This window comes from Lygodium microphyllum, chromosome 27 (genome assembly GCF_053477565.2).
Source record: "Lygodium microphyllum isolate KBCC chromosome 27, Lygodium_microphyllum_v1.1.10, whole genome shotgun sequence".
NCBI classification, from domain to species: Eukaryota; Viridiplantae; Streptophyta; class Polypodiopsida; order Schizaeales; family Lygodiaceae; genus Lygodium; species Lygodium microphyllum.
Genome location: NC_141161.1, coordinates 76309402 through 76319838, shown reverse-complemented (window position 1 = coordinate 76319838; position 10437 = coordinate 76309402). Strand labels below are relative to the sequence as shown.

The 10437-nt window shown below is 41.0% G+C and overlaps 1 protein-coding gene across 1 annotated transcript; it reads left to right on the top strand.

The window, feature by feature from the left end:
- The first annotated feature begins 4884 nt into the window (after positions 1-4884).
- LOC148012482 (endoplasmic reticulum oxidoreductin-1-like) lies at positions 4885-9742 on the top strand. Its single transcript, XM_087669101.1, has one exon. The coding sequence runs from the start codon at positions 5213-5215 to the stop codon at positions 6542-6544; it is 1332 nt and encodes a 443-aa protein (XP_087525227.1). The 5' UTR covers positions 4885-5212; the 3' UTR covers positions 6545-9742.
- The last annotated feature ends 695 nt before the right edge of the window (positions 9743-10437 follow it).

Sequence of the window (10437 nt, the reverse complement as noted above, 5' to 3'; positions counted from 1 at the left end):
AGGGTAGCAGGGATTCTATACTCTTCCATTACGTTTCTTCCTCTTTAACAGTGCCATATTTTCCATTTTCAACCTCTATAAGTGCTTGTTGGTGGAATTTTCTCCGGCTGTTGTGCATTAAAAACATAGATCCCCACAAAGGAACACTAAGAAAATGGAGAAACTACTATAAGAAAATCTATCTTGTCGCACCAATAAGCATGTTTTTCATACTTTAATCAACCACAAGAAGAAAAAAAATACCAAGAGCAACCAATCTTCATGCAGCATCATATAGCAAATCTCCCACGGATTTATCACAACAAAACTTCAACATCATCAATGTCACTATCACTTTAGTCTTTACTTCAAGTCTTCCACATCTTTTTTTTTTGCTTCTTCAAGCTATTTTGAGCTTGTATTCTTCCTCTTCCAAGATTGCAAAACATCCCCAAGCTAAGCATTCATCCATTAGAACATATATAGAAGTAAATAGAGGCTTATAGACCACATACAAAAGCTCAACAATACACTACAAAAAAGGTCTAGAGAAGGCATAAAAATCATATAGCTCAAACCAAAACAAATTCATACAATCAAAAACTATCTAAGTTACTCTTAATCATTCCTTAAACCACTCATCTACAATCATAACCTCTCAAATAGAAAGAAAACATACCAAAACAAAGGTAAAATAGACCCTATCAAAACTAAACAGACATATCACAAAATCAAATAGCACATCATAACTCAACTAAAAACCATCATGAGCTTCTTAATCCTACTCAACCTAATCCAAAACACTTCCAAACTCAACAAAAACCAATCATTTCATCACAAAATCAACCATTCATCTCACAAAAATAACAAAAATCAATCGGAAAAAGCAAGTCAATTCAGTCAACATATTGTATTTAAGAGTGGGAACATCTCAAAGATAGAAGAAAAGGTGATAGAATTGAGTACAAAGACTGAAGAAGTTCATGTTGATTATATCCTTACATTTCCTACTTAGCTTTTCCAAAAAAAAAAGATGTATATTTCTCAATGATATTTAACACCTTTTTTTAATCTTAGAGAGGATTACTGCTTAGCTATCGGGGCCAAATTGACAAATATGTTATAAGTTATGAACCATGACTAAAAGTAACTCTTGATTTTGAGGGGAATAATTTCCAAGTTAGCTTTGTACCCTTGCATTCATGTATTGATTAGATTGTGGAATATAAAAAGAAGAGGCTACACATAGAAGAAGAGTTCTTAGAGGTCCAGAAAAGAGTTGACATTGAAAACATAGGACACAAAGAAACACTAAAGTATCCATCAATGGATAAGCCAAAAATTTTAATAAATCTTTATAATGAGAGCCTTCTTGAAGATGATGAAAATCCAAAGGTAAGAAAGATATGTCTAAATTTTCATTAAGATTAATGATAAAGTTTTATTACGCTTAATGAATAAGTGATTGAAAGAGTTTCATCTATTAACAAAGAAAACTTCTTTGGTTCTTGTGTAGATTGAAATTGAAGACCTTGATAACTTTCTTGGAAGAGCTAAGGGCTCTAGGCCACTGAAGCTTGGTAAAAGTCAAGGCATTGGCTACTATATTGGAAGCTTGAATAATCAAACCATTGCAATTTATCATAACAAATTGACAAGCTCTCCAAGTTTACCAATTGTGGCTTTAAAAGCCATTTCCAAAGTCATTAGATTTGAAGTTTTCAATAGAGGAGTGGAGAAGATAATTTTGGTGGAGAAGGAAGAAGCCATAAGGGTTTTTGGCCACATTCCTGGTTACAATGGATCTAGATATGTATACTTCCAAGTTCTTAGCTCCTATTTACTCTCCCATATAGGAGATGCAAAATATTTGAAGCTCCTCTTAGGCTACACAAAGTAAGATTTTTTAAAATGCAGATGTCTTTTGCCTTCTCTTTGTTTAGTTTGTAACCATTCTAAAAATCTCTACTTTGCACAAGAGTTAAAATATCCCTCTTTTCTTTTTTGGATAACTGTTTTTATGGTTTTTGCCAAAGATGATGTATTACATGATGTGATTATATCTTTAAGCTTGAATTTATGACAGATTTGTTTGTAGAACTATCAAAAGACCTCTAATAAACTACTTTCTTTAACTCTTCCACCTCCATATCTTATGCAACTGAAGTATTTTATTCTTGCCTAATAATGTGATTTTTCCATGCCTTAGGTTAACCAAATAGATAGACTTCTATATTGTTTGAAAAATATGGAGCATGATTATATAAAATATGCTATATACTTAAAATATAAAGAGAGTTAATTGAAAATCTCCCTACCAATTGAAAATAGAGGACAACTTTTTCCAAGCCATCGCAATATGGCTGGCAACACTAGATTCCTGCAAGCCCAATAGAGGAGGTGCTCCTAAAACATCATACCATTTCACTTCATGCCACCTAGCTCCAAAGACTTTGGAGTTAGTGATCCAACTTATCATAATCACCGACCAAGGTTGTCCTTCCTCAATCCTCTTGAGCAGCATGATGGTTAGTCTTTGAGCCTTGTCTTTGACCGGTTTGAGATGACCAATGCCTCCCTCTTCCCTAGGAGATGTCACCTACTCCAAAGGAATAGGAGACCACCCTTTGATTTCTCCAAAGGACCATAGCACCCTTCAAAAAATGCTTCAATCTTCACCCAATTAGCCTTAACAAACGGAAATATTGAATCCACAAAGACTATCATTAGAGACAAGATCATTCACAAGAGAACAATTCGGCTAGCAAATCCAGAGGTGAAGGGCAACCTATTGGCTATCTTGGCTTGAAGCTTATCAAAATACCACTCAAAAGAAGCCTTGAGAGTTATGCCAACCCCAATAGGAACTCCAAGGTACCTCATTGTCTACCCCTTATGAATCTCTCTAATTCCAAATCCCTCCAACCAGTTAAGACAATTCTCCCAAGAAAGATATAAGAGCTCATATTTTTGGCTGCTAACCTTAGAGCCAAATAAGTAGGAGAACTCATCATAAATACCTAGTAGGGTGCTTATAGATAGAGGATTAGCATGGACAATGTTTTGAGTTATCATCAACAAACATTTGAGTATAGAAATATTGTCCATCAAGTAGAACTAGGGGTCTAATGATCAATGCATCATAGCAGAGGATGGGTCACCATTGCAAAGATGAGAGGAGCAATGGGGCAGCCTCGTTAGATACTAAGTTGTAGGTAGAAGTTGGAGGTAGCATATCCATTGATAGAAACCATAGCAGATGCATTGGTGAGCAAGAAAGGCTCTAATTATCCGATAGAAGAGGTACCCAAAACACGGCCTTCTCTCAGCGTGGCCATCACAAACTCCTAACATGCTCGGTCATAAGCTTTTTCTAAGTCCATATTGAGGAGATTATAGTTGTCCTTCAAAGAGAGTGCATGGTCAATCCCAAACAAGATGTTAAGTATGACATCTTGTATATTCCTCCCATATATAAAGCCATACTGTCTACAGTAGATATGTTGACTAAGGACATGCTTAATCTTGAGGGCAAGAGCTTTATCCACGAGCTTGTATGGAATATTCAACATTGTTAATGGTCTCCAATGGGAAGGCTTTTTCCTATCAATAGCTTTGGAATGAGCCTAACAATTCCCTCATTAGCATCTTTCAACATCGCACTAGCTCTTCTGACATGATTGACAAGATTGCATAGGTCCTCAACACAATACTAACTTGAAACATTTCTTAAAGGAAAGTTTTTTTCGAATAGTGTGTTTTTAATGTTGTTAGGTAGATATTGATGTGTAACACCCACCTTTCACGATGTGGTATAGCATGGTAGAGGTGGCCAATGCAAGTTTTGAGTAGTTGACCTCCCATAACCTAAACACACTCCCTACCAATTAAGCCGCACACCTACTCCCAACTAATCAAGCTGTGGAAAGTGTTGAGATGACAAGCTCAACACATGCGGACATTGATGATGGACCGCCTGGTTAGATGGGTCCACACGTCTACACTTAGCACGTCGGTGGTCATTATGCATCTCACATGGCCACTGACTCATTACTTATTATATTCAGGTCGTTACACCTATTTACAGCTGGCATAGTTATAGCGCCAGTCGACTAGTGTAGTCGGTTATGCATTGTTTGACTTAGTAGGCCACTTTCCTTTTATGTTGTATCTTATCTATACTTTGTGTACATTGTAAAGTGTGTGGAAGAAGAAGAAGAAATCAGTAAGAAAACGTTTTGGCCTCCATCTCTCTTCTTGTCTCTTGAGTGAGCTTCTCCTTGTGTATTCTGTGTGTGTTCGGCGCAGCATCTTGAGCAACCCCCTCCACCACGCGATTTTTGACAGAAAGTTGATATCTTTTTGTTTTTCCTTAAAAAAATGCGAAGCTTTCTGGCTATATTTTTATTGAAATTAGATGGATAACTTGTGGAGCTCACAAATAAGTGGCAAACTTCATTTTGATGTGTGAGGCATCATGTCAGGGTTGATGTGTGCACTTTTGAATGAAGCATTGCATTCCTCAGGAAGCTACCAACGGGTAATTGCTTGTTTGTTTGAGCTTTTGATGTAGCGTAGACATTCAAATAGACGTGTCGTGTTCTCATTGGCCTTCAAGATAACATGTAATGGGAGAGATACGTATACATGTGTGCATAATCCACTTGTTAATATTTTTTTTTGAAACACATAATATCATCACACATATGATGAGTACGTCAATGTGCATGGTGGGTGAGTTGCTCAAGGAGAACTTGAACTCGAAAGCGCATATGACCCACCAGGTGATCCCAGTAACTTAGTTGATTCTCGGGGGTAGCTCGTTGGTTTTGTGTTGAAGAAGTCGTTGTAGAAATCAAGGGGCAGAGTTAAGGCTAAGGTGAGAAACCTGTTAAGTAGGTGTAGCAACACAAGGACCCGGGCACCCATAAAATTCGTGATCGATGAAAGCTGTCTGCAGCTACAAACAAGCTAGTCGGTTTGAAGGTCAAGGAATACTACTCGGCGTCTCCGACAGTTTTGTTTGGTACATGCGGGGGCGGGAAGCGTGTAGAGACAGCTCTCTGGTTTATCTCTCAGAGTCTTCTCTCGATCAATCCCTCCCCTCCTCTCTCTCTCTCTCTCTGTGTGTGTTCCGTCTCTGTCTCGGTGTCTCTCTCTCTGTGTTCGCGTTTTGAGACCAGACGTGGCCTCCCTTCACGCCAGATCCAGCTTGGCCTGCCTTTGACCCAGGATGAAATGCGCTGCCGCCCTAGTCGTCCTGGTCGCCGTCCTGGTCGCCGCCTGCAGTGGGTTCTTCGCCATCCGACCCTCCTCTCCTCCCTCCTCCTGGATCTCCCGCCCCCCCTCCACCTGCAAGTGCGACAGCCTCAGCAAGCTCAGCGGGGTCGTCGAGGATTGCTGCTGTGACTACTCCACCGTCCAGTCCCTCAACCGCCATGTCCTGCACCCCCTCCTCCAGAGCCTGGTGCGCAGCCCCTTCTTCAGGTACTTCAAAGCCAAGCTCTGGTGCGATTGCCCCTTTTGGCCCGACGATGGCATGTGCCGGCTGCGCGACTGCAGCGTCTGTGAATGCCCTGAGGACGAGTTCCCAGCAGCATTCAAGTCGTCGTCCTCAGCATCGTTGACAACCGGCCGCCTCTCTGCTGACAGCCTTGTTTGCCAGGAAGGCAAGCCCCAATCTGTCGTCGACAGGACTCTTGACCATAAAGCCTTCCAGGGGTGGATGAGTAGAGACAATCCATGGACCTACGACGATGAGCGAGACGACCATGAGATTACTTATGTCAACCTGCTGCTCAATCCAGAGCGCTATACTGGCTACACTGGGCCGTCCGCCTGCAGGATTTGGAATGCAATCTACAATGATAATATTCTGATGGATCAAGCCAAAGGCACAGATGCACCACCTGAAAGCCGTGTCCTTTACAAGCTAATATCAGGGTTACATTCATCCATCTCTGTCCATATTGCTGCCGAATATCTTCTCGATGAAGGGAAAAATGTGTGGGGTCCAAATGTTTCGTTATTGTACGACAGGGTTTTGAAGCATCCAGATCGCGTTCGTAATCTATATTTTGTATTCCTTTTTGTGCTGCGAGCAGTCACTAAGGCTTCTGATTATCTTTTGCATGCTGAATACAGTACGGGCAATCCTGATGAAGATAGTGCAACATCATCTTTAGTTGAGCAACTTGTACACAATGAAAGACTTCAAGCAGCATGTCCAAAGCCCTTTGATGAGGCTAAGCTATGGCAGGGAGCAGAGGGACATCAACTATTATTGGACTTACAGAAGCAATTTCGAAATATAAGTGCCCTGATGGAATGCGTGGGATGTGAAAAGTGCAGATTATGGGGTAAACTGCAGATTTTAGGTTTAGGAACAGCCTTAGAAATCTTATTTTCAGAGGATTCCCCAAATCTTCCTGTCTTGCAACGGAATGATGTTATTGCTCTAATCAATTTGCTTAATAGGCTCTCAGAATCTTTGCATTTTATGCATGAGCTTGCCCCCTTGATAAATGAATCCACCAGTGCTCAGTCAGGATCTGCGGTACTTTGAGCCTATGTGCATTTTAAATGGAAGAATGTGGAATCAGGTGTTGCCTTGTGATGCCCATTGCAGGAACGTGTACAAAGTCCTAGCATCAGGTACATGTTGGTTGACTCAACGATGCTTTTGGACATGTATTTTTGATGTCTATGAGTAGTATCAGCTTTTCTACCACATTATATGATGCTTGGCATGCTGGTGGAGGAAGTTGGGTTGTTGTGCACATTGAGGTTGTCAGAAACTGTAAATTCTCTTTCAAGGCCAATGTGGAACACGGCATATTTTCTCATGAGGATTTGCATCCTTCGAAACATTTTGTACTGGTATATGCCCAAGAGAACTGGCATATCTGTTTTTCTTTTTGCAGAGACCATTTCAATGATATATTATGCTATCCATTGAAATTATTGCCTTTGAATATCATTTCCTCTATAAATTATATTAAAGGTGGTCCGAAATATGAGTTTATAGCATGGATTTCCACACGACCTAGCCTTATGAAATTTTGCATGCAGGGAAGTAAGGAGTATCATAGCAAGCAGTGTACCTTGTCAAGAGATTTAGCGTTGTGTGTGCTCAGAATAGTTCTGCTATACACTTGCCCTGTAAAATGTGCACTTGGCCTATTCTTACTAATGTGAGATGGTGCCTTCAGATGGACGTGCAGGTGTTATTATTGATGGCTTCAACATTATGTGAACCATGTGGGATGAACAACCTGAGATCCGGTTTCAATGTGTGGTTTCTGCCTACTGATTGTAAATTTGTGCATTTTGTGTGGTAAACATGTATAAAAAGCGGGTTTTGAATGAAGTTTTTGTGACCACTTACCACAGTGATGAGAGTCGTCAATTCTTGCTGAATGAGGGAAGGTTTGACAAGGGAAATGTTGTAGCTGATAGATTGGTGCTTATTCATCGCTTTTGTGAAAAAGAGAGTCAACTAGGTATTCAGCCAAGCTTTGCCTCTTCACTACACTTCTCAAATAGCAGAAGGCTTGGCTCGGCATTGAGCTGGTTTCTGCCCCTCACAGGATGGGAGGAAGGTGGCTGTTTTGCTTTTATGCTTAGGTGAACTTGGAGACCAGCACGTTCTCCTAATTTGTGTGCTGCATCAGAAATCATGCAATGATAATGAGGTGAGCAGCTCTGATCACGATCATCTCCATGGTCATTTTCATGTGGATGATCAGCTGCAACATCACTACGAAAGGGGTGTTTTTTGGAGCTTCAACAATGGTGATGAGAGCTTGGGAGGTGGTCGCTGTTTGCAGCGGCTTTACTGTTTGCGTGAGGGGGATCAAAAGGAGATAGGGAGGGAGGTAATTGCCTAGCAGAGTTGACTATTGCTATGGTGACAGAAGGCCAAAGCTGCAGGTGAACCTCGAGGATAAGGCAGGCAAGACGGCACTATAATACATGGGATCACCATTGTCATTATGTCATGGAGGAGAGAGCTGAGTGGCTCAGTACTCGAACTACCTGCACACTGGCATCTCATCCTCTCTCAGTGTGTTGCGCCTCCATGGCGTCTTCTGATTGACTTGCCCCTACACCCATGGCGTGTATGGTCCCACTGCCAGGCATGACAGACAAAGGCACCCAATTAGCAACAGAGGTCCTCCTGGCCTTCTCACTCGATGCAGCTCCATATTGGAAGGCTCTTCCTTGTGTGGGAGGCCCAGCCCAACCAAGAGATAGACCTAACTATAGATTTGGGCTTCTGGATTGCAACAAATTGAGTTGTGTCTATAGTGTCTCTAAGTAGTATTTTTGGTAGTTTTGGGCTGGTATTTGGAGTTCTCTTTTACGACAATAGTCTTGTAAATAGAGCACAGTTGAAGGGTATTATGGAAGCTCATGTTATTTGAAGCAATGTTTCTGTAAACAGAGATGCTTTTGTTCTATTTGGAAGCACATGTAGGGAAGGCAATGTTTTGCAAGGACATGACAACAATTTATGTTATGGTTGTTGAAGGCTTAGCTTTGAAGCATCCATCGAGTTTATTTAGGCTTTGCACCAAAAGTTTCAGCTTTGCCTTTGGTCTATTTGTAAGGTATAGTGGCATATGTGTTTGTGCATGTTCTGGCTCTTAGATTGATGTACACATTCGCTGGTGCATGAGATAATTTTTAATTTGGTTACTTCTTTTCTGGAGCTTGCTGTGCAGGAGTCAGTGCGCAATCACATGTCCCTCATTATGGGTAACAATGCATTTTGTCATTCATGTTTTTTTGGCTCGGATAATACATGTCCTTTGAAAGTCATAGCTACTTTCACCATGGTGCTATTCTCAGGCTACATGTTTTGGGCATTGATTCTGTGTCTTTTAGAGCATTAGCCAGCTGCAATTTGTGCATACTTCCAAGTTCCCACACAGGCATCCTTGATAACAGGTTATTTTAGAGTTCAGCAATGCCAATTGTGGACAGATAACTCAAGGTGGAGCTATTGGTTGGTAACACCTAGCCGCACTCAAGCCATCTTTGGAAAATTTTCATTTGGACATGGAGGCTGTAACAAAACAGGGGAACAATTGCTACTGAGCATTAATGAAACCTATGGAGTTAAGGGGGTCTCAGAATGAGGTTTCTTCTTCTGGGTTAGTATGGTAGGGAGTAGAGAATGAGCATCAAATACTTGTTTGGGGCAGTCATATGATCTTATGGAGACTGTTGGACAACCGGATTTTGCAGACTAGAAAATTATGAGAAATTTCTTTTCTATGTTGTACAGCTTATGACCAGCACTCCCTTAAGGCAATGAGCTTATGGTCAACCCTATATTGCTTATGATCAGCACTCTGTTAAGGGATAGGAGGGGAAGAATTTGCGAAATAGGATATTGAGAATCTCAAGAAAGCATCTCTGTGTGGAGAAATGCCCTAACACAGAAAGCAAGCCAGGGTAAATCAGAGAAAATGAACATAGAGAATAAGTGGTGAAAAAGTGACAGGCGGCCACTATACAGTTAAAACACAAATTGGGGAGAAGTCATCACCGGTAGACAATGCCTCTTTCGTAGCAAATACAACCTTCAGGTGGTCGCTAGGCAGTAAACACAGCCTTCTGGTGAAGGTGGATAATTGGTGACGGCTGCAAAGGGAGAATTTAGCAGGAAGAAGGCTGCAAACAGGTGTTAGATGATGATAGACAGTTTTGGGTAGCTTTAGTTGAGATGGCCTCTGAACGGTGTGTGGGCAGTAATGCTCTAGCACTTGCAATTTGTAAAAGTGAGATTAGAGCTAAATGGGAGGGCATCTTATAGAAAGTTTGGGGCCTCCCAAATTAGGGTTTGCATGTGGGACAAAAACTTTGTAGGATTGCATTTAAAAAAAAATAGAAAGGTTTATTTATCAATTAATTTGAGTTTTGGGGTTGTTTAATTAAAAGGCCCAAAACGAGAACCAGAAAGGGATTGCAAACAAGCCCAAGTCTTTTTTCATGTATTTTTCCAAAGGCATCTCGCCCCAAAGTAGCTAGGGTATCGGGTAAACAGTGCACGTCGATTGTTCTATGACCTACGAAGACTATAGAGGCGATAACAATCTTACCAAGGGAGCCCAAGTGTTCATCCTAGAGAGCATCGGACAAAGGGTGCTCCTTGGTTGCTTGGTGGCTTTCCAAGTCCTATAAATGCGGATGGAAACACGATGGACTTTTTTTTGGAGGGCTTTTGTGTTGTTTATCAAAATATTCATGATTTGAGCTTTTGAATGAGTTTTTAGTCTATTGAGTAATAAAGTCCTAAAATGGAGATTGGGATGGTGAGTTCCAAGGCCTTCACAAAAAAAATAAGGCTATACGTACCACTACTAGGTGTCGATGACGAAGAATAGTGGAAGTGTGGGGGATATGTGGTAGAGGCAATAAAGATAGATGGAGGCAAGCTAGGCAAGTGAA